This window comes from Arvicola amphibius, chromosome 10, assembly GCF_903992535.2.
Source record: "Arvicola amphibius chromosome 10, mArvAmp1.2, whole genome shotgun sequence".
Taxonomy (NCBI): Eukaryota; Metazoa; Chordata; class Mammalia; order Rodentia; family Cricetidae; genus Arvicola; species Arvicola amphibius.
Genome location: NC_052056.1, coordinates 85,568,576 through 85,593,597, shown reverse-complemented (window position 1 = coordinate 85,593,597; position 25,022 = coordinate 85,568,576). Strand labels below are relative to the sequence as shown.

The following is a 25,022-nucleotide window of genomic DNA, read 5'->3' as shown; positions in this document are numbered from 1 at the left end:
CATAGACATGAAATAAATAAAAGTAAGCTTAAAAAAACAAGAAAACACTGTTAATCCTAATATGAAATACTAATATAAACACTAACCCTAGAGGCGACCTCAACAGCAATAGTAATCCTACCCCTTAGCTGAGACCCAAATCCTAACCCCTAAGCTTAATACCCAACCCTGAACCCAAACCCTGATTCTCAACCATAAAACCTAGTCCCTAACAATTGTACCTAAAATTAACACCTAACCCTACTCCAGCCTCTGACCCTACCCCAACTTCACCCCAATCTTAACCCTAATCCTAATGCTAACCCCGCAGTGACACAAAGATCTCTAAAAGATTTCTAAAAGCACCATGCATCTTTCTCAGTCATCCCAGCATAGATGTGGTTCCTATCCTCTATCCGCCAAGGAGAGATGCTAGACACAGAGAGACCAGCAAACTGCCAGAGTTCCACAGAAGGCGGGCGTGCTCTGAGCAGCAGCTATGAAGACCTGGGAACATGGCTATTCCCTCTCTATTCCTGGCTGGGAGATGCCAGCACCGTAAACAACCTTAAGTAATATTAACCTCACCCTGCAGCTTACCCCCAGGGCAACCACGGAGGTTTTGTCTCACTTTGGGATGTGCCAGGCTGGGGGGAACACCACTTCAGACCGTCTCCAGTGGTGCAGCTGGCATTGATGCAGGGCTACAAATATCACGCCACATTTCAGGGAGCAATAGAAACAACTGGTATACTTAAACAAAATGGGCAAAAAAGAGATGCATTTAGGCTTAAAGAGTCATGCTGGGCAGTGGTGGTACATGCCTTTAATACCAGCTGTCAGGAGGCAGAGACAGGCACATCTCTATGAGTTCGGGACCAGCCTGGTTTACAGAGCGAGTTCCAGGATAGTCAGGACTACACAGAGAAACCCTTTCTCAAAAAAAAAAAAAAAAAAAAAGTCAGACCCTTAGGTGGAACATACACAAAGCAAAGTAAGTTGCCAGGTATATGTATCAAAACTGTCCATTATCTTTCTCTATAGTTGACCCTTGTTTATGTTCATGCAGTCTTCCATGGGATCCTTTTTTAATCCAAAACTCAGTTCAGAGAAGGCTTTCATATTTTTAATCACTCATATTAGATTCACATTGTGAATTCCCATGCTGTTTTTATAGGGTCCAATCACAGTAGAAAATGCACGTTTGGGGGTTTTACAAAGAAGAACTGCTAAACAGGCCATGGTGTCTCAGAATATTCCTCTAATCTGCTAGCTGGTTTGGGGTGAGTTCTCTTCAGAGTCCCTGTCTCCTACTTCCTTCATTACTTCATGTATGTCTTGGAGGTTTGCTGAGACGAGTCAGCAAGGGGATAGATAGTTTTGGAGACACTTTACAAGCTGTAGCATCCCATAAAAACACGAGGGACTTTTTCTCTCATTTTATTTTTTTCATCTGTATGAGTATTTGCCTGCATGTGTATGCCATGTGCATACAATACCAGTGGAGACCAGAAGAGGGCGACAAATCCCCTAGAACTGAAGTTGTAGATGGGTGAGCGCCACCATGGGAAGTCTGGGGACGAAACCTGGATCATCTGGAACAGCAGCAAGTGTTCTTAATTGCTGAGCCATCACTCCAGCCCCTAAGACACGAGGAAATTTTATTTACCTGCTTTGGTTTGGAGTTTTCTACAACAGAGTTTGTGCAGGCAATCCCGGTGCGCCTAAGCATGCCCAGTGAGTTCTGCACCATTACATACAGACAAGGTACTTGTCGCCTATTTCCAGGTCTCTTCAAGGCTGAGAGCAAGGTGACTGAAGGGTCTGGGACCTTCTGGGACAGTCAAGGGGAAAGGAATGTGCCTCCAGGATGTCGTTGTTGTTGAAGGGATTCCGTCCCTCACAGGCTGTTGGACTGGCTGCTTCAGCTTCCTCCAACACTGCTGGCTACGGAGCCTATGCTCTTTGCCAGGCTGGCGGTGCCAACAAGCAAGCCAGGAGGACAATGGGCTTCTAGCACTACATAAGCACAGTCTTTGTTGCCTAATCACAGAGAGACACAAGCGGTGATACTGACTAAAAGCGGCTCAGCTCGCCACGAAGAGGGAGAGCAGGATTACATAAGGATAGGGACGCCAGGTGGGGGGAGGGGACACCAAACCTTGGCTTTCCTAATTACACTTTGGCTACTGGCCAAGCATTTGAACCACGCCGATCCTTTGCTCTTGACAACAACCTCGTGGAGTAGGAGATACCACCTCTCCCTTAGGGGCAAAGAAACGGAAGCTCAGAGAAATCTGTGTGACAAACATTCGTGCCGACTTCACACTGTGGGTCCTATCTCAACCACTCGATTATGCTTAAATTTTTTGGTTTTGTTTAATATTCATTTTATGTATATGAGCGTTTATCTTGCAAGTATGGATGTATGTGTCCCATGTGCATGCAATACCTCTAAAAGAGGGCACCAGATCTCCTGGAACTGGAGCTACAGATGACTGTGAGTCTACACGTGGGTGCTGGGAACTGAACTTAAGTCCTCTGCAAGGGCAGCAAGTGCTCTTAACCTCCAAGCCATCTCTTCAGCTCCACTCTGTTTGCTTATGAGACTCAGGCCCCTACAGCTCAGGACTCATAAGACTCCAGCTCTTGGTGAGGAGGCTGGGGTTCCTACAGAGAATCAGAATTTCCCAGCAATCAGTCAGGGTGGACGCTGCTGGAGTATGCGCTGAGAAGCAACCCTGACAGTTCTGCTTGATCTCAGTCTTGGTGTTTTGAGGCAGGGTCTAACTATATAGGCCTTCATCCCAATCTCCTCCTGCCTCTCCTTCCCTGAATGCTGGGATCCCAGGCGTGCATCACACACCCTACAATTTTGCTTGGCTTGGTCTGACAACGGGATGACAGGGTCCCTGTCACTTGACCTTCCAGCCTCCAGCACTGAGAAAGGAATGCCTGTTTTCCCAGCAATTCAGTGGAAGGTATTAGAAAATGTAACCTCCCCGCTAACATACAGCACTAGGTGTCCCACTTTTTTTTTCAGTCTATAAATATATTTCATCTTATTTTTTTATTTTTATTAGTTCTTTGAAAATTTTATACAATGTATTTTTATCCTATCCACCCCTCCCCTCAATCCCTTCCTTATCCACTCTCCCTTCCCTACCCACCTAACTCTGTGTCATTAAAAATAAAAAAACATTGACTACAATACATGCTACACATAGACTCTTGGATCTGGGGCCTCCACAGGAGTATGGCAAAGGGCCAGGGGCCACAGCATCGTGGGAAACTGACCTTCTTCTTCTAGCAGCTATCAGCTGCCAATAGCTCCTCAGCTAGCAGTGGGACTTCGTGCTCCATGCTGGGGTTTTAGGAAGTCTTCCTTCCTACCATAGGAATAACACCCATTTTATAGAACGTGTGACAGTTCATCCTGACTCCATTGGACAGGATTGAGCTGTGCTCAGAGACCAATCTTTGGGCTTGTCTAACTAAGGAAGTCTCTAGATTTAGTTCACTTAAGCTGTGGGTGGCAGCAGCATCTCATGATGAACAAAAAGGAGAAAAGGGGCTGAGCACCAGCATTCGTCTCTCTCTGCAGGGAGACTGCGGATATCATGTGACCACCTTACCCTGCCACCACAGCTGCAGCCTCCCTCACCACCACTGCTTCCCCACCGTGATGGACTGCACCCACCGTGAGCCAGAATCCACGCTCCCTGAAGTCAATTCTGTCACATGCTTTGTCCTAGCAATGAGTTAAATAACCAATACATACAGGGGACCTAGAGAGTTGACAGTGACCATTCTAAGGCCATAGAGAACCAGGATCTTGTTCTGCCACCTCCTTCCTGGCCTGGAAAGGACACATCATATGCCAGGATAGCGGCAGATGCTCTGCAAAGGGTGGGCAGTCTGAGGAATGCACAGGGGCTCTTGACACTATTACCAGGAGCACAGACAAGTTCTTGGCCCCGGGGCCGTAACTGCCCTAGTCATGCAAGCCCCTCTAGTGCTGGTCACTACTGTTGTGCCAAATGCCTGAGGCTTTTGGAAGAATACATGTGTGCTCTGCAGTAGAACCCTCAACTTTTTGACCTGATGACGCCCTTCCTTTTCCAGTTTTCTCCCGTGGCTACCTGTGGTGGGCATTCATGTATGTGTGCATGGCTTGTCTGGTTTTGCATGTGTGGTTGCACGTATATGCGAGGCTTAGGGTTGAGGTCAAGAATCATCCTTCATTGCTCTTCTACTGTATTCACTGAGGCAGGCTCTCTCAGACAAACTCAGAGCTCACAGGTAAGGCTAATCTTGCTAGTCAGCTTGCTCTGGAGAACTGCCCCCTCCTCACCCTGTTCCTACCTTCTGAGGCTGGAATTACAGGAGGGCTGCCATGCCCACCCACCCAGCATGTGCAGTGCATGGGTTTTTTGGGTCCTATTCATATACATGGGATCCTAACTCTGGTCCTTGCATTTGTATAGCAAGCACTTTAGCTGCTGAGCCATCTCCTCTGTCCCCCGTCCCCACTGACATCTTACTGGCCAGCCTTCCATGGACTTCCTAAATTCTGATCTTTCATTCAATTCCTGGAGATCTCTTACTTCACAGGATCCACTGTCGACATTTAAATGCATATCACCAGAGCCTTGCTTGGGGAAGACACCCTTAGTTACTATGTCTTGACAGCTTAGAATGTCACAATCAAGGATCAGAGCTGACATCTCCCAGCCTCTCCTGCAGCAAGGTGTGACTGTGGGCATGCTCTGCTCATGAAAAAATGATGGGCATAAATTCAATGTCCCCTAAGTAGAAGAGGAGGCAGGCTTCCTGCTTCAGCAGGTTAATCTGAATGGCTGGGATTCTCGGGGGTGTGGGGGTAGGCCACTGTGGGTGGAGGTGAGCCTAGCTACACTTTGGGGGTAATGGAAGAGCAAAGTGGATGGAGTCGGAGCACTAGACACCTTTGCAGGGTAGAGCTGCCGTGAGAATGTAGTATTCGAACAAGAGAGAAGGCGGCTTGCCCCTCGGCCACAGAAACATCCCTTTTTATCGGAACCCACCTCCATCTACATAGTGAGCGAGCACCTAGGTCCCTGACGGCTGCCTGCCTACGGGGAGGGCTGCAGGCACATGGCCCCAGCAGCCCATGAAGGACCAGGGTGACTTGACTTTATCCTGACTGAAGCATCAGTGCCTTTTCCCAAGGCAGACAATTAAGGTCATGATGGATGAGTTGTCGCTGCCATTTAGCCGGCCTAATTTATACAGTGCTGGTGAGAAGATGCCGCACTTGAGACAGAACAAGTGCGGAATAGTAAGGACCACTTATGAAGAATTAATGCGAGACAGGGAACAGAAAGGAAAGAGTTATTCAGCTGCCAGGGAAAGACACGGACGGCTCTGCAGCCCGACCTGTCACTCCGTCTTTGAGAAGGGTGCGAGGTCTGGAGGACCAATTCAAAGCTATTAAAATAACCTCTCAGCGGGAAGCATGTCTTCGCACACTGCTCTTATTATCCTATCTGAATGTGTTGTTAGCTTCTCCTCTGAACAAAGACTCAAAAGCATTTACCACCTTAGGGAGTCTGGGTGTCACTTCAGGAGGTTTGGCGTGAGGCGACAGGACCCGGTGTAGGGTGATTAAGGAGGAGTGCCTGGGGTCCCTGATCTCTGGTGTCTAGACTTTGAGTATAGAGACTAGAATGTCATGTACACGGAGTCTTTATGTTGGCTTGTTGCCAGATCTGGGTGGCCACCCACGTCGTCTTCAACTCCATTTCTATTCTCTAGACGTTTGCTTGTTAAGATTTTAAACGAAAACATGATGGTGGCACCATCCTGTTGATGACGTTTTAAAGGGTTCGTGTTAGGATAGAGACAAATGGACCCAGAGTAAAGGACTCCCCCTCCTCTGCCTGGCCAGCCCTGTTCTTTCGGTTGTAATGTTGGATCACGTCAGCGGAGACACCCCTGTAGTGCATCCTGAGTGCCAGAGCACAGGATGCCCCCTACTGGGGCCTGAGCGCATGGCAGCAGAAGCACAGCCACAGAGGGCATTGCAGGAAGGAGTCAAATCGCACTGGATTTGTACAACGGAATAGATTCTCTTTAATTCACACCACTTTAAACAAGGCCTTGCTTGCAAGCAATTGACCCGTCTTTAAGTAATACGCTCCTTTATGGGACTTAATAACACACACCATTTCTCTAGCGGACTTGCTTATCCAATCACTTTCTATCTTTCTGAAGACCAATCAATGTCATGAGGGTTGGCGTGCACGCCCGTCATGGGAGCTTCGCTATCCTCAGGGTCTGCCAGGCACTCCATCATTATCTGATAAGCGAATGCAGATATAATGATTCCGGCCTCACTTTGAGATTTTTTATATAAAGCTAATGTTGGATGAAGGCACCTTCCGATGAGGATCTAACACATTCAAAATCGACGCAAGAAGATTTTTTTTTCATGGTCTGAGGTTTGGGGAAGCATCTATATCCTTGCAGGTTTCTGAGCCCCGTGGAATGGGAAACAAGGGTGGCAGAGGTCCGCACATCCTGTGACCAGCAAGTTTCAAGGCTGACAAAACGGTACAGCCTTTGTCAACTGAAATAATATTTGAATAGCATGTCTGAATGTCCTACACAGAGTCCACTGACTCCATAAATCCTAGTTGAAGGCTGGGGTGGTGCCTCAGTCCATAAAGTGCTTTTTGTGCCAGGATGGGGACCCGAGTGAACCCCCCGGAACCCACACGAAACAAAACATAACAAAACAAAATAAAACAGGTCTCAGCAGTGTGTTCTTGTCATCTTAGTGCTGGAGGAACAGAGATAAGACTAGAGCTGAGAAGTGACTGAGACTCTACCGGGGCCAAGAGTTAAGGAGCCCCTGGGGACTGGGAGACAGCTGTGTGCGCACAAGCACAAACTGGGCAAGTCTGATGGGGGCAGGCGGCTCTCTGTTGGGAGACAGAGGAATTTTAAGGAGGTCGGGGCCTAGGGAGGTTACTAGGGTTAGGCCCTTGAGGGGAAAAGTCCAGCCCTGGCTCTGCCCTCACCCCTTTGCTTCCTGTCTGTCACGAAACGAGGTGCCTTGGCCACAAGCATGTGCCAGGAACTCCACCGCACCTTCTGTCACGATGGACCCAAACCTTCTGAAGCCAAGAAGCCTAGGAGCCTTTTGGTCTCTTCATTTGGTTCTGTCAGGCACGATGGTCACAGTGGCATGGAAGCAACGGATGGCCTCAGGTGAGGCCCTTGGCTGGGGCCCCGGGGAAGCTGGGCTCTAAAGGGAATCAACCAGGTCTGAAATGCTGCACATCAGAGCCTGGATGCAGGCTCCCCCAGCCATTCCCCAAAGTTATTTACAGATGAGGCAAGAGCTTGACCACTTGATAACTTGACATAGTTAGCTCAGGGCAGGTTCTGAGAGAGACCCACTTAAGAGCTTGTTAGTGTTCACAGGGAACTACCTGCCAGGCCGAGACAGGAACGAAGAGAATAAATGCTCCATGCTAGCCATGCAATTGGTCCAGAATGCCAGTTGGGCAAAGCAACTGACTTCTAGAGGTAACTTGGAGTCCTTGGTATAAGACCCAATAGCATCTCTTCCTGGAGGAGTTGGAGAATTACTTGGGGTAAGATAAAGGGAGGGGGTGTCAAAAAAGTGGTACCAAGCCATTAGTATCAATGTGAGTTTGGCAAGCATAGAAGCCCTCTGAATTCCTGAAGTCCTAAGTCTGTATTGCTGCACCACAAACTCCCTACTCAAGTAGAATAAAACTTAAGCAATCATTTCATCGTCTCATGGTTTCAGTGACTCAGAAATTCTATAAGGGTTCATCTAGGTTGTCTAGGGTTGTTTCCTCCCATACTCCCAGCCCCCACAACCCCTGCCACGATCAGGTGGGGACTCCAGATAGAGCAGGGGTTGAAGTAATGAGGTGGGGGAGTTAGTGGGATGTCATTTCTTCCTTCACAAAGCTTAAGGTTCCTCCCTGGGGTCTGCTCATAGTGTATGACTAGACTTCCTCCCACCATGGAGGCCTCAGGGTGATCAGACTGCCTAGATGTGGGCTTAAGGTTCTTTTACAGACCAGCTTCAGAAGTCATATGGTGTCACTTCTGTTGAGGAATATTAGCCAACCAGAGGCCTATTGGGTTCCAATGGGTAAGGGCCAGATACAACCTCCCAACAAGGAGTAAGAAGAAGAAAGGCACATGGCCTGGCAACAAAACAACAGCCAACCCATGACCTTAACCTCACTATGAAGCTGAGGATGGTCGTAGGCTTGATCTTCCAGCTTCTACCTCCAAGTGCTGAGAGGCTAGGCATGCACTATAAGGTCCTATTTATATGTGGTGCATGCTAGGCCAGCTCTCCACCCACTGAGATACACCCTGTCATTCAAAAAGCCAGCTACGCTACACTGTGTGTTCCCAGGCAACAGTGATCGTGTCCCAGGTTTCCCACACTGAGTTCCACAGGTGCCAGGTCATGAACACTGGCTTCAGCCAGTCCCCAGTATCTCTGCAGACACATCCCATTTAATCTGGGGGTAGCGAGTCTTGACCAGATGATGAACCGCAGGGCTTGCATGGCACCAACCTTTGAGAAGCCCCTGTGGATCCTGAAGACAGCAGACATTATCATGAACTACGGCTCTTTGATGGCATGTCTCCCACTTCTCCCAGCTCCCCCACGCAGGTGTTTCTAGCTAATCCTCTTAAAAGATTGACTCTCTACAAATGGCAGGGGCACATCAATGGCCTCTGCCATGCTGGCCTTCCACTCCACACCAAACCTCCCCAGAGTTCAGGAAGCTGGTAGTCCAATGCATGCTTAAAGTAGGAGGGATGGAAGACTATACCAAAAATTACACAGCTTGTACATCCAGACATACACCAGTTTTGAAGGTCCACATGAGCCGGCTATACACTTGGGCATGGTGGGGGGGCACACTTCTTTCTTTGAGAGGCCAGGATGTACCCACATGCCGTTGAGATGGAGATCTTAGTGTGTGGTTGTTTGCTGTTTCTGAGAGAGGACATAGGGCAGACAATGTCCCTCAGGAGAAAGCAGATTATCTTACAATATCGTTCCCTAAACTGCCGTTTCCAGTAAGCAGTCCCAAGCTCACTCACATTCTAGCATCCTGCACAAAAACGAAAAGCAAAACAAACAAAAAACAACCTCCTACAGCTAGCTCTAAGGCAGGCAATTGAGACCGCTTCAATGAATGCTAATAGGTATTTTACTTACCATTTTCAATGATTTTTGCTTTCTGAAAAACCCTTCTCGTTTATTACCTGCCTGATTTACATCATTCCCCTGCAGCATATAGTCCCCAAAGTTTTACGCTTTTGAGTTAAGGGGATGGGGAGTGGCAGCAGCTCCTGCTGCTGGAGGCAGAGGGGAGAGGTACATGGGGTTCATGCTGTGTTCTATGGAGGCACCGGGACCTCAGCAGGTCTACCCCCAAGATCCCCTGAGAACTTAGCTGACCTGTCACTCAACACAAGGAAGGGTGGGTAGGAAGAAAGCACCTGCTCCGTGCATGGTCCTGGTGCCACTGATGTCGGTAAAGCTGTAGGTGGCTGGGAAGAGGGAGCAGAGACGAAACACCTTTACATTTCTGCTGGAAAAGAAGGAACATCTGTACAACTCATTCTATTTAGGAAGGATCCTCTGGTGGAAAATGAACATGCCTCAGCCTTCGGAAGGCGCTGGCCTCATTATGTAAGTCCCTTGCTTGGCAAGAGTCTTGTTCCAGGACAACTTTTCGTGGACAGTCTCCTTCCCTGGAAGTTACAGATAATCAACTTCCTGAAGAATACGTGCTCTATTGTGGCAGGAGCCTGGCTGGCTGCTTTTGCATAGGGTTTACTGACAGCAGAACCATCTTCCTGAACAATGAGCCTTTTGTTGGACAAGCATGGCCGATTTTAAAACTGTGAGCTGCTGGGTGTGTCGGAAGCACTTATCTAATCCCAGCCCTCGGGGGATGAAGAAATGTTTAAGGCTGGCTTGAGACACACAGTCCAAGGCCAGTCTGGGCTACTTGACAAGATACTGACTCAAAAAAAAAAAAAAAAAAAAAAAGCAAATGTTTGTGGTAGATTTGATATGACAATGTGGGTTTTCAGCTGCTCTAGAAAAGCCTGGCGCTCTGGTCACACAGGGCACCATGCATTCCCACCTGGGAGACCCTAGAACCTGAAAGGCACACCCTGTTTTGGCACATGCAGCAGCCTGTCTCCCCCTGTCATGGTCCCAGAGTGGGAGCAGGTATATTCTATTCACCTCCTAGCTGCACCAAAGTCCCTCCATGCTTGAGACACCCGTCCATGGTCCTGAAGTTGCAAGAGCAAGCTTCCCTGGGGCTGAGCCCCTAGCTCTGCAGCTTAGATGTGCAGGATCCTAGCTGTGGGGCATCCCTATAATGCCCTCTTCCAAAAGGGGGTTGCCATCCCTGATGAAGAAGGAACCCTGCAGATAAAAGCGTGTCCCTTTTGGAGTCTCTTGAGTTCTCTGGGCTGTTCTGGAACAAGTTCTGGACACCTGCATCACTACAACCCCTGCCTGCTTCTCGCAACACGTCCTTAGCTCCCAGTCTCTTCCTTCAGCCTTGTTCCATTCAGACTGGGTCACCAGGCTTGGGCGTTGCCTTCCCAAATTCAATCATATTCTCTCTCTCTCTCTCTCTCTCTCTCTCTCTCTCTCTCTCTCTCTCTCTCTCTCCAAGCATACAGTCTTCTGCTAGCATTTTTTAAAATAGGACCACCCCATTTATGATCTCTATCTATCTATCTATCTATCTATCTATCTATCTATCTATCTATCTATCTATCTATCTATCTATCTATCTATCTATTCTAGACAGGGTTTCTTTGTGTAACAGCCCTGGCTGTCCTAGAACTCACTTTGTAGACCAGGCTGACCTCAAACTTGCAGAAATCCATCTGCCTCTGCTTTCAGAGTGTCGGAATTAAAGGTGTGTACCACCACCACCCAGCTACGATTTATTTATTTTTTTTAAATTATGTGTTTAGGTGTGTTGCTATGTTGTGGGTATATACACCATGTGTGTTCAGGAGACCATAGAGGCCAGAAGAGGGAGTCAGATCCCCTAGAGTCAGAGTTACAGGCAGTTGTGAGCTGCCACATGGGTGCTGGGAAACAAACCCAGGTCCTCCACAAGGGAAGCAAGCACTCTCAACCACAAAGTCATCTCCCTGGTGACTTTTTTTTTATCTTTTTAATTCCACAACTGAGGCATCTCCTTCTCCAACCATTTGCACACATTAAAGCTATTTTTGAAGGGAAACACTTATAGGCACTCACTTACACATTCCGTTTGGGTGCCTGCTCCTTCTAAGCACCTTCAGTCTTTATTTGCCTTCTTAATCATGTGACTTTGATTGCGGAGGCTGTCGGAAAGATTGAGTGAAACAATGTGCACATTTTGTAAAATGCCAGTCCCCAGGGACTACATGGGGGCCTGGTCCTGGTGCTGCTGAGCGCTAAGAAACACACAAAGTGATCCTGTTACTGCGGTGTGTGCTTTTAAGGCGGGCGCGCTTGCTCAGGGAGACAGCTCTTAACAGCAATGCTTTCACAGCTGAACCTAAAAGGAAATTCTAAGTGCCGAAGAGAGCTGTCTTACGTCAAGGTGTGCAGCTGGGAACAAGTGTGTGGCTGGGTCACGATTCCTGCAGCAGGCATTTGTGACCCACAGCATGTGCCAGCTGGATCGTGACCTCAGAGGTTACATCTTCCAGCAACCAAACCCCATCAACTGGACCCCATTCATTTCAGGGAACACCTACCGGTTTAAAAACAGCCTTGTGCTTGGCCATTTCCCCTGAAGAACTGCTATATAAAGCAAGGCTTAGGGAATGCTCAGGACAGGAGCACGTTTTCAGATGAAAATCCCACTCTGGAGTCCAGGTGAGCCAGCTTCCCTCTTTCTTTCTGCCGCCTGGAGGTCATTCTTCCAGGTCAGATGAAGCAGTTGCCTAATAGATCCCTAGCTGCTTAGGCAGGACTGTCCTGGACACTGTAGTCTGAACAAAGACTTAGAAGATGAAGGGAAACAAAAAGTAGGTGCAGAATGTTTCTGAAGGAAGGAATGCAGAAAGGGCCAGGAGAATGAGTTCAGATTCAGGTCCACCGCTGTCTGCACAACCCCACACCCCCACTCTTTCCCTGAAGCTACACAGAGGCCTCTGCCTCTTGCCCTACTCACTTAGAGCCGTGCAGCTCCAATGGGGGAAAGATTTGGACCGAGTGTTAATTGCTGTGTTGGCTTCACACTCTAAGTAAGAAAGATTCTCTTATAGGTTGGTAGCTGGCTCTGTATGAGAGCAGAGATGTTCAGGATGCTTAAAAGGGAAGAGGGGAAGAACACAAAATAAATAGATGGCTCAGGTACAAGCTCTCTTCCTGGGTCTGGGAGACGCTGGCAAAAGGATTTGGCTCCCTGAATCCCACAGTTCTTTGGTGGATATACGGAGCAAGGAGAGCTAGTGCTCCGTACCATCTTCCTGAGTTTCCCCAAGCAAGCTTTCTCTCCCATCTCTCCATCTAAGAGGTCACTTCCCCAGAGGAGACAGTGGGGGGCACTTCCAATCCTGAGTCCCAAGTTGGGGTTACCAGATATGAACTTTGGGATGGGGAATCATTTGATTGAGGTGAATTAAGGAAGGATCTTTTCCTTCCAGGAGAAAATGGGAAGCAAGAGAGAAGGAAACAGCCCCAACACAGGAAAGAGGTCCAGCGAGGGCTGTCTTTTTTTAAAAGTCCCAGCTTCTCACCTACTCCTATGGCGAGCTTGCTCTGGTGTCCTGCACTGTTTGGTATTGTCCAAGTATGGAGACAGAACTCAGCTTTCACATCCCACACCTGACCTCCCAGGAAGGGCAACCGAGGAAGACAACCCCCGGGTGTCCTTCCAGTGACCTGCAAGAGTGGATCAAATGGGTCCTTACACCTGTAGCCCAGTGAATGCCCTATAGAATGTGAGGGCAACCTCACAGCTGGGGACTAGATGGTGAGCCCCCTCCCCTTTATATCCTGGAGCCCCTACCCTGCTGTGACTATATTTATAAGTCGAAGTGAGATCCTGGGAGGGACATACCCTCATGAGAGAGGATGTATTAAATCCAGTTTGGACTTATTATCACGATCGAGCCTTGTTGTAGACAAGAGGTGGATGTGCAGAGAACATGGGCGGAGAGACAGTGAGTTACTAGTAATACCCCTTCTTCACCCGCACACCACCAAACCTCTTTATAAGGTGACCATACGTGTATGACCTAATGGCCTATCACACGCCAGCACTGGGTTCATATTTGGGTCAGGTTCCCAGTGTCTCTGTCTCTGTCTCTCTGTGTGTGTATGTGTGTAGATGTCAGAGTCTTCTTCTACCATGCAAGTTTTGAGGATTGGACTCAGGTCATCAGGGTTGGCAGCAAGTGCCTATGCCTTTACCCACTGATCTCTCTCACTGGGTCTTTCTTTTCTTTTTCTTTTTTCTTTGTTTTTAAAGCATGAGTCTTTTACTGGTGTGTGGACTTCCCAATTAGTCTAGGCTGACTGGCCAGGAAGCACTGGGATTATAGGTGCAGGCCACTGTGCCTAAATCCTCACGCTTAGGCAGCGAGCACTCTGCTGATGCCCCCCCCACCCCCCCCAGCTCCAGCAAATCCTCTTTCAGGAGCCAGAACTCTGGGATGTGACTGAGATCTGGAAACACAGCTGCAGCTTCCATGGCTCCAACGGGCAGCTCTCCTAATTGCTGACACTCACGAGGGACATCGCAAGAGCCAAAGGCAAGGCGAAAAGCACTCTCAGCTCCAGCAGCCACCATCCAGCGTCCCACAGAGAGGCTCCCGCAGGCAGCCACAAGTCACGAAGATGGGGGGATTCCGTGCCAACAGGATCCTCAGATAATTGACTGAGTTTGTCCTTGAAGCAAGAATACTTGGTATCCATGTCCCGATGAGGGCTGTCTGCTTTGGCTGGGCTGGCTAGGGAGGCCAGCTCTGGTGTTCAGGGCAGCATTAGACATGGGGGGATTTTTTCCTGTCAGTCTTCCTCAGAGGTCCAGGATGCTTCCTTGGTGGGAACTGTGGATGCAGAAGCAGCTGACCCGAGTCCCACCCCTGACCCAGGTGTCCCCTTCCAGCATCTCAGGGTCTGAGGTGCTGCAGGCTCTTTGCTCCAGAAACTGAGTTCATGAACATATCTCTGTGAGTGTAACTATGCTACCTTGAAAGGCAAGCAGCTTTGCAGGTAAAGAGCAACCAACAGTTTTAAGGTGGGTTGAAGGGATGGGGGTTAGTCTGGATCATTTAGTGGGGATATGATGACATCACGGAGGGCTTGGAGGTCCAAGTAGGAGGCAGGAGACTTGGGGATATGTGTATAGATTAGGGTTTCCTGAAGCTTGGAACAGAGATGGCTGACTGAGGCTGGCTCTGTAGGCGAGGGTCTGCTACAAGCCAGGAAACAGGATGGCAGGCTCCAGAAGACAAGGGGACAGCGTTGCTGACATCTGTATCAATTCCCAGTGACGCCACTTGTATTGAAACTTCATTAACAAGTTTCAGATGATAAACTTATGTCATTTTAAGGCATTGTACCCATTGTGACTTTTTACAGCAACAAGGAATGAACATAAAGACCCAGGGCAATGTCGAGACATAATGAATGACAGAGGCCACATCTTCCCATGCCCTAAGAGGCTTGTCCATAGGCCGATCTGATGGAGGAATTTACTCAACTGAAGTTCTCTCTTCTCAGATGACCCTGATCCTAGCCTGGATCAAGTTGACAAAAAGTCTGATCAGGATAATCATCTATGAGCAGAGACAAGGACCCTTCCCTGAACGACCCTCCTTTACATGGTGCTTTAGACCCCGGATGATACTTGAATGGTACCTTCCTTGAGACGTGGAGCAGAAGATTCTGGTAGGCTATGCAGATACTCAGAGGCTATAAGGATATGCTGATGGGGTTGGGAGGGTTGGCTCAGCACAAGAGTCTAAGTTTGATCTCTAGGAATAGCGAAAAAAAGGGTGGGCAGGGTGGCATGTGCTTGTAATCCCAGTACTGGGGATAAGGAGATGGGATGATCCCTGGGGCTTGCTGTCCGGTCAGCTACTTGGCCAGTGACAAACCCTGTCTCAAACAAGGTGGATGGTTACCTGAGGAACAAGAACCAAGATCATCTTCTGGCCTTTACACACACACACACACACACACACACACACACACACACACACACACACACTTTAAAAGGTATATTGTTTTAAGGTCCAAGTCTGTGGATGACTTGATATAGAGATATGGAGTAACAGACAAGTCTAATGCCTTGGGTGAGCTGGAGCTGGCTCAAGAGTTCCACACGCTCTGGGTTCTTGAGATCCGGTGTGGCTCCCATTCAGCGGTACCTTACCCAGCATAGGGTGGAAAGCCTCACCGTGCTTTCTAAGGGTCCAAGTGAGAAATGGGTGTGAAGGGGGACCCGTACTAGTGTTGCACAGATGGCAAGGCTCTCCAGCGGCTGGCGGCTGTTTCGCGGTATGTGCCAGGCCCTTGCTGTATAAATACTGTCCCTGGGGCTGAGTGGCAGCTATTGTGAGGTCCTGGCTGTTACAGTCTGGGATGGGTGTTTGCGCACACTGATGATACTGGTCCTTCCATAGCAAGGGTGCCAACGAAGGCAGATCACTTTCTCAGACGTCACTTAGAGACACTGAGAGCAGGCAGGCAGAGCCAGGTTCCCTCCACCACACACACCTGCTTGTGACCCTGGAACACACAGGGCTGACCACTTGGCTCTTCAGCATTTTCAGCAAATATCTCATCAGCCATTCAAGGACTCTCAACCTGTGTCTAATACGAAGAACTAGTTACATGTGTAAACTCACTATCTGTTAATTAACATGCCTGCTTTCATTTCCTTAATTGTCTGTTGTAATTAGATTTTACATGGAACCAATGAGGAAGGCTTAATTTGTCCTCTGATCTCCCCTATAACTAAGGGCCTAGGCACATGTTTCTTGCTGGCCATGTTTTTGAAAGGTTAAAGACTGAGACACTGAGGTGTGCCCCAAAATTCTTCCAGGGGTCACCCTGGGGATGGCCAGGGCCGAAGCCAGGAGCTATTCAGCATGACAGCTGTCTGTCATGGTTGGGTGTTGAAGGAGGGGGCTGAAGAGGGTCCCGTGGACTCAAGAATAGGGGGCCCATAAACAAAGTGGAGTAGTTTTGCTTAACGGCAGCATCCTAAGGGTCAATTTAGACATGTCCTGTGACTTCACCTTCCTTTCCTGCATCTAAATTCCTTCAGGAAAGCACACTGAGAGGAGAGGCCAAGAGGGCCCCAACAAGAGAACACACTTCTGAGAGAAAAACCAAACCAAACAACAACAACAACATGACTGTACACTGTGTGCCTAAAAAGAAATACCACATGGTACTCCATTCATATTAACACTTGCCATTCAAAAATGAAAGTTCGGACATTGGAGATGCCAGTAGCACTGAAGTCAGGTACCACTGACCTGTGAACAGCTCAGAGGAACTTGTCGACTCTTGTGGCTGTGTTTTACTGACCTACACAAAAACTGAATGTGTCAGAGAAACAGCTGGGATGCCAAATGGAGAAGGGTTTTCAATTTTTAATGAAGGAATTCTATGTCACTCAGGTTGGCAAAGCAATTCTTTCGCTAAGCAATTGCATGCAAGCCAGCACAGGGAAACCAAGCTCTATTCCAGCTAGACAGCACACAAGTCGGCCTGAATGTCTCCTAAAGAGAGATTGGAGCCCACATTGAATGTTATCAGTTTCTCTGTTAATGCGAACAAACCATGTGCTTTACAAACTCAAAACCATTTGCATCAAGTATACAATGTACTCTGAGCATACCTAACCACACCCAGTAGCCTCCCTTTCTGTCCCTTCCATTTCTTCTCACCCCACAGATTAGCAGAGAGCTATTCTTCTAGATACAGCTTTCAAAATGACTTAACACTCTTCCACCATCGATGACTAAGGCAGGGTCGAACACAATATGCATTAGGAGGTGGTGGGTGCACTGTGCCAGTTAGTTTTTGTGGGCTTGACACAAACTAGAGTCACCTGGGAAGAGGGTCCTCCGTGGAGAGGTTGCCTATGTCAGACTGACTATCTGTGGGGGCATTTTCTTGATTGATGACTTATGTGGGAGGTCCCAGCCCACTGTGGGTGGTGCCACACCTGGGCAAGGAAGTTCTGCATGCTATAAGAAAGCTGGCTGAGCAAGCCATGAGGAGCAAGCCAGTAAGCAGCACCCTTCCATGGCCTTTGCATCAGCTCCTGTCTCCAGGTTCCTGCACTGTTTGGGTTCTTGTCTTGACTTCCCTCAGTGATAGAGTGTCATCTGGAAGCCAAATAAACACTTGATCTTCTTTCTTGGGTTGCTTTGGTCACGGTGTTCATCACAGCAACAGAAACCCAGGCTAAAAAACTCACTTCAGTTTTCTGTTTTCTTTGTGTACTAAAGAGAGATTTTTTGTGGAAAGAAGCTCACTGTTTAGCATTATCTGGGACAGTGGTTCTCAACCTTCCTAATGCTGTGACCTTTTAATACAGTTTCTCATGTTGTGGTGACCCCAACCATAAGATTATTTTCATTGCTATTTCATAACTATAATCTTGCTACTGCTTTGAGTCATAATGCAAGTATCTGTATTTTCCAATAGTCTTAAGCTTAGGCATCCCCAGTAAAAAGATTGCTTGACCCCGCCCCCTCAAAGGGGTTGTGACCCACAGATTGAGAACCACTGGTCTAGGTGACTCAAACCTGTAAACAACCTTGATTAGCAAAAGCACAGTATGTTTACCGGCATTAAGTTAAAGGCTAATGGTGGGATATTATATAGCCATTAATACTGTTTGTTAGAAGTACTTAAAGTCAAAATGAAATGTCTCCTATATGAATGAAAACAAAACCATTGTAAAACCCCAGGTGGATACTATGATCCTAAACTTCTAAGACCAGTAACTTACTATGGATATTTTGTATATGGGGATTGTGTATGTGAGACCCTGGAAGGAGATGAGCCCATGTCTCAGCAGTGGGTAAGAGGATGCCTTCAAGTACCTGAGTTTTGTTTTCTAAAGCAGCAAATGTACTGGTCTCATAGCTATAAAATAACTGCCTTCAGGGGTAACCCACAGTGTCTATGGAGAGTCTCACACAGTCTTCCCATAGCACCATGGATTATCATCCCCTTCCCTCTGTTCCTTCTCACGAATGACCAAATCTAACACGGGTGCAGGACTGAGCATTTTGTCACAGCATCCTCTGATAATTCACAGAAATGAGTTCAGGTGACAAAGCAGGAAGTGCTTTCCCAATTCTCAAGGAGCTCAAGGCTGGAAACCACACATGCGGACATGCATCGTTGGTTATTTGGTACCCCAGCGGGCGTTAGGTCCTGGGTTTAACATCCCAGCCAGCGGTGGTCAAGATGAAGCCAGACTGAATGCAAAATCAGAGTGCCCTGGAGGGGCTACTTACCTATTGCGCGTCCCAGGGCCCAGGCGCTGGCAGGCCACAGAGGTGGTGGTGTGCTTCCCTCCATTGCCCACCTCCTGTCTCACATCCCACTGCCGAGGCTCGCTTGCCTGGGCGCTCAGAATGTTCACCCCCTTCTTCACCTTGGCTCTGTGGATGGAGGGGGTGAGAAAGGGTCACAGTGTCAGACTTGAGCTTTCAGAGGTGTTGGACCTGATTCAGCTGCTGCCGTCAAAGTGTACGGGGTGGTGGCCCTACTGGGACTACACGTAGAAGTGGAAGCAAAGCCCTCTCCCAAGGCTTGTGAGTCATAGAACTTGCTGGAACATACTAGGACATTCCTTCAAACACACCAGAAAGTCATACATGAGTCTAGCATGTAGATCTACCAAGAAGGTAAAGAAAGCATTTACCGGTAGTAAGTTTATGTGTGGGTAAGTGCACAGAGTGCAGTGCCCAAGGAGATCAGAAGACATCAGATCTCTGGAGCTGGAGTGAGGGGTACCTGTGAGCCATGATGTAGGTGCTGGGAACTGAACCCACGTCCTCTGCAAGAGCAGACTGCGCTCTTAACCATTGAGCCATCTCACTAGCCACCCAAGCATGGAGTTGAAAGAAAGATGTGGGTAAGAATTAAAGACAAAGAGAATGAAGACACAGGAGGGAATAACTCAGAAAGTGGTATGGGAATTTAACATGTGACTATCAGGGTCAGGGAGCTGCAGGAGAAAATCCAGGAGGATTGCTTACAAATTAGTTCACGAAACTTCTAAAAGAGCATCCATCTTCAGACTAGAAGAGACCAGTAGACTGTATGTACAATGGACAATAACGAGCCACATGATCGGTTCACATTCAAACGCTATCTACTCAGAGGGGAGCTGGAGAGGGAAAGGTCGCCCTGGTTAACTTTAACTGTCAACTAGAAACAGCCTAGAGTCGTCCAGGAGTGTCAGTTGAGAAACTTGAAGGATCCCATTGACCTGTGGGCCTAGCTGGGGAGCCGTACTTATTAACTGGTGCAGGAGAGCCCAGCCCACTGTGAGCGGCACTGAGAAGTGATCCTGAGTCATATAAGGAAGCTTGCTAGCTGAGCATGAACTCACCGTCCCACAGTCAGTACCCTCCATGCTTCCTGCCATGTTTCTTTGTCTGTGAAGTGAGTGCCTTGGTCGGGGGTAACACTATGTGGAATAGCAAGAGGGGCTGCCATCAGGTTCCTGCCTGGAGTTTCTTTAATGACGGATTGGCAGTGGGGAGTGGGGTCTGGGTCTACAGCAGCCTCATGGAAGTGACTGGAATAATCTAAGCAGAAGGGACTTCAGACCCGAGCTCTGTGCCCAGACTAATTACAGATCCAGTGTACACATTAGAGTCTTCAAAACATGTACTATCTATGGCCATGTTTGGGAGACCACATGGGAGGTGTTCCATGCAGCCAGGGATGAAGTGGTGGGACACAGGGTCCAGACTTCAGAGAGACAGGCATGGGGGCACAGTGCAGGAAGAGCCTAGGAGACTCCCAGCAACGATGCTGTGTGACTTTTTGCAGACAAATGTCAGTTCACTCCAGATAGGGCACCCATGACAGACAAAGAAAGGATTCATAAGCCAGTGAGTTTATTGGGGTGACGGACAGGAGCATGGGTGACTCAAAAGTGGCTTCAATCATCACCCCCACCCCACAGAGTGTGGGATGGACTCGTGCAAGCTGCGTCCCAGGGACTCTCAGCTTGCAGGCAACTCCACTCAAGAGTCTCCTCCTCCCCAGACATTGTCACTCATTGTAAACTTGGGGACCAGCTTTGGGACTCGTCTAGCTTTCCAGCTTCCCAAGCCAGATATGTTTCTTAACTTCCTCCCCCAAGGAGGCAAAATTTCAGCACAGAGGAAAAAACTAACGACAGCCAGACAATGAGATTCCTAACTTCTGTGATCCCAATGAGTATGCCACGAGATCTGATCAGCTAGAGGAGAGTTTGGGAATGAGAAAGAGCCAAACATAGAGGAAACCAAGGGGGGAAAATACAGCTCAGGGCTGGAGAGTTGGAGAGGTTGTTAGAGTCCAGACGCTCTAGTAGAGGACCCAAGTTTGTTTCCTAGCACCCATGTGGTAGCTTGTAACTGCTTGTAACTATAGTTCCTGGGGATCCAACAGGTATCTGTATACGACACACACACACACACACACACACACACACACACACACAATTTTAAGTTTTATATTAAATCAATGTGTTAAGCACACTTAGTACAAGGAGATGAAGATGCATTGGATGGGAGATATATAAAGGTCCGCTTTCAGGTGACAGTCCCATCCTTCCTAGCAGAGACACTGACACTCTCGGGTGCTCATAGCCCTGGCACCTCTCTCTGCTGCTGGGAAATAAGGCTTCATGCCATGTGACCCAGCTGGAAACAGGCTATGGGTGCATTTGAACTTTGCTTGAGCTTCTAGATTTCAGCAAAGCTACATGTATCCCACCCTCCTTGCAGTTCACATGAACTGGAGAACCCTGGTGGTCTGGGTGCTGGGTGGTTTCAAGTCAGAGAGCTGGAGAGCTCGTCACAGAGGTAGGGAAGACCAAGAGCTAGAAGGACTTCTAGTAAACATAGATCACTTTCTTGGGTGAGAACAAAGGGTGGTTAAATCTATTCCGCAGACTGAGCAGGGGAGAAAAGCAGCTTGGACTCCAGGACTGGAAATTTTGCAAGTGGAGGCTTGCGAAATCGTCCGTGAAGAAGGCGAAATGTGGCAGTCTTCCCTGGAGATGCCCGGCTTTGAGTGGGGGCGAGACGGCCAGACAGAGGCTGGCTTTCCCAGCGTGGGTGAGTGGGCTGGAGCCACACAGACTGGGGCAAGGGGCTCAGCTCCAATCACCTGCAGGTGTTTCTCTTACATCATCTGCTCCCATCAGAGACTATATCCTGGTTCCATGCCCCTTGATTTGTGGGGCTGTTGTTGCTGGCCACTGGGTTCAGAGATATCCTTGTTTACAATGCCTGGTGCTGAGCCCAGTGTTTCTCAGCACAAGCTGGGTGCTGGGATGCCTCAGGACACCATCCAAGTGTGGGCCTCACCTTGGTGGCACATCCAGCCTCACTATAGGTACTTATGCTGGGCTCACCCATCCATCCTGCATGTTCATAGCTGGCAATCTTGTTCAGTTCTTGCTGGTTAGAAACAATAGCTTTATCCATCTTTTCCCAATATGTAATAAGGGGTGATTAAGTGTTCTTAGAGAAAATCGATGCTCAGTACACATTTTGAACATCGAACGGCTAATTTCCACCCCGAGTTATCTCCCTCCGGTCATTTGTAACCTCGCTGTGTAACGCTTCCTCTAGAAGCTGCTGAGTTCTGCTGGGATATATGAGCCTCTGTGAGGCACGAGGATATTTTTGGGTACCACTCAGTATTGGGCCCTGGGGACCCAGATCTAAACCTCAGACAGAATATGCCAGGAAATAAAACCATATAATTAGGAGCTGTTTGGGGGTGCACTGTCCATCCCATTAGCACATGTTGGGGTCTGAGCTCTGGGTCCTCAGAGTGTGGTCTCATTCATAAAAGGTCTTGGGGGTGGGGGAACTGCAGCCATTATTGGCGAGCTCTGGGTTTGAGAGACCTTGCCTCGGTGGATAAGATGGAAGATGGATCAAGCTGAGATCAACTTCCAGCTTTCATATGTATGGGCACATACATGCACAGATACCCACATACGTATGTCCACACACATATAAAAAGCATACATGATCACATGCTCACCACACACACATAAAAAGGAGGAAAGAGTCTTTGTGGACAGAACCAAGTTAAAATGAGGTCATAAAGGTAGGCCAGATCTAAACAGTTAGTGTCCTCACAAAGGGGAAGCTGGAAGCAAAGGTCCCAACAGGAGAACCCACATTGGTGTTCAGGTAAACGTGGCTGTCACTCACCAAGGAGAAATGCCAGGACAATGTCTACATTAGTTACTTTTCTCATTGCTGGGACTTAAATACCAATAACAGTATTGGTGTTTGGCTCAGAGTTTGAAGATACAGTTCATCGTGGCAGGAGTGTGAGGCAGACTGGTCCCATGCCGTCCCCAGTCAGGAAGCAGTAAGAGATGAATGCTGGTACTCAGCTCACTTTCTCCTTTTGGTGCAGAACATGGGATGGTACCAACCCACATTCAGAGTGGGTCTTCCCACATCAGTTAGCCTAGTCTAGAAGTAACCTTCCGGGCATGCCTCCTAAGTGAGTCTACACCCTGTCAGGTTGACTCTATTAACCATCACTGCTTTGGTTACATAGCCCCAAGGGAAACACATGCTGATGCTTTGTTCCACTTCCCTCTGTATCAAAAGAAAAGACATTCCCAAGGTGTTAGTGTAGATCAGAAAAGCAGAGCAGCCAGCCACTAGCTCTTATCTCTATGAAATCTCCAGCCCAAATGGGGTATCCTATCTCTGCAAGTGCTCAGACTGAATGCCATCTCTATGAAACCTCAGACTAAATCCTGAGCTCCGGTCTCCCCCTGCCTGATACTCCTCTCTCCACCCAGTCATGTCACTTCCTCTCTCCACCTCCCTAGTCCTGGGATCAAAGATGTGAGCCACCACCGACAGACTCTGTTTCTCTTTGAGACTGAATTAATCTAGCGTACCTCAGGGTGGCCTTGAACTTATAGAGATCCACCGGCCTCTGGCTCCCAAGTGCTGGGTTTAAGGGGTGTGCCACCACTGCTTGGCCTCTGCGGCTAACTAGTGGCTCGCACTACACTCTGATCCTCAGGCAAGCTTTATTTGTTAGAGCACATATGAAACATCACCACATGTTAGCCACCCATGAGTGGCTCTAGTCACAACTGCCCCAGAGAACTGGCCCAGCTGCCAGCATGTGAGGACAGAAGCAAGCCCCCACTGCAGCTGCCCACCTGGTGGGGCTCTTAGGCGACGTAAGACCAACTGACATTACAAGGCAGAGGCAGCAGCCTTAGAGTCTGGGGCTGCTCAGCATGCCAGTTAGAGCTCTCCAGCAGCCTGGCTCTGGGTGCTATCACAGGAATGCCACTTGCTTCTTGTACCCAGTGGGCAGCTGCTGGTAAAGGGGGGGAAACCTTTGCAGTGGACATGCACTGCATGCGAAGGCACAGAGTAGAAGGTATGTATGTCTTCTCACTGCAGGAAGACACGTGAGTTTATACTCACAGTCAGCCATTAACCTAGCAAAGTTCCTGGGGAGATGCCAGGCCGGAGCAGGAGAGCTGGCTTGGGGTTTCAATAGTTCAAAATACCAAGAAGGACCCGGTGAATGTGTGAATTTAGTGGCCCTAGTGCCCCTGTAGCTCTTTTGAGCTTGGGAAAGTCAAGCAGGGTGTCAGGGGTCAATGCTCAGGGAAGGTCATATGCATACAGCCTCCTCCTGGCTCTCTGCAAGCAAAGCCACTCAGGTTCTAGTCCCAAGCTGCTGGCGAGTCACATACTCTCTGAGACTGCATTCATTTACTCGATACTTTTCTTGAAATCAGCAATCTCTCTGCTATAGAAAAGTCATGTCACAAAGGAGCCCTTGTGTGGTTACATACTCAGTAATGAAAAATGTTTTTATGTGAATGCACACTGAGACAAATATGTGACAGCAGAAATAAGAAAAACTTAATCATAGATCTCAAAAGTTAACATGTCTGGTTACCGGCATGCTCACACTCTCTGGTAAGGTGCAATATGTTAAGATTTAAAAACGCAGACTTTTGTGAATATGGCTTGGTACAGACAATTCTTTTCTTCCCATTTTCCTCCCTCCCCTTTCTCCCTCCCTCCCTTCTTTTCAAGACAGTGTCTCAGCCTGTGATCCAAACTAGCCTGGAACTTTCAGCAATCCTCCTGCCTCAGCTTCTCTAGTGCTGGAATTACAGATACATGCCACCCACCATCGCCACTGTTTTGTAGAATGTGAACTCACCGATCATGTACATGGTCACAGCTTGCTCTCAGCAGTGGGGGTCGTTTCCCACATTCCTTCTCCCATGGGAACCCCATAAATACAGTCACCCTATACACCTGCCATATTCTGATCTGGTGCTGAGTGCTCCATGCGGGGACAGGGTCCCTTTATAGTCCAGGACCTACTTCCTCACCTCCTCTGCCAGTATCTTTGACCTTCCTTAAATTACCTGACAGGGTAGACTGTCCACATCTGTCAGGAACCAAGATGGAGAAAATTAAGAATCTGTGCATGGTTCCAAGGAGTGAAATGTCCCCTAGTCATGCCTGTATTTCTTAAAAGAAGCCAGTGCATGAATGTATGGTGTGCACAGATGTGCACACACAAGCATGCGGATAAACATGAGTTGTGTGTTATGGGCATGTATATACATGCATGAGTTATGTGTATCATATGTGCACATGTGTGTGTGTGCACGCACATGTGCATACAGGTGTACACATGTTAAAGCCATTGAATCCCTGCTCTTTGTCCT

At 48.3% G+C, this 25,022-nt stretch overlaps 1 protein-coding gene across 1 annotated transcript in view; it reads right to left on the bottom strand.

The window, feature by feature from the left end:
• The window catches only part of Tmem132c (transmembrane protein 132C), a 308,513-nt gene that overhangs the window by 77,097 nt on the left and 206,394 nt on the right, over positions 1 to 25,022 (bottom strand). The window contains exon 3 of the mRNA XM_038346877.1: positions 18,559 to 18,705. Within this exon, the coding sequence (XP_038202805.1) occupies positions 18,559 to 18,705 (147 nt within the window). The remainder of the gene's footprint in view (positions 1 to 18,558; positions 18,706 to 25,022) is intronic.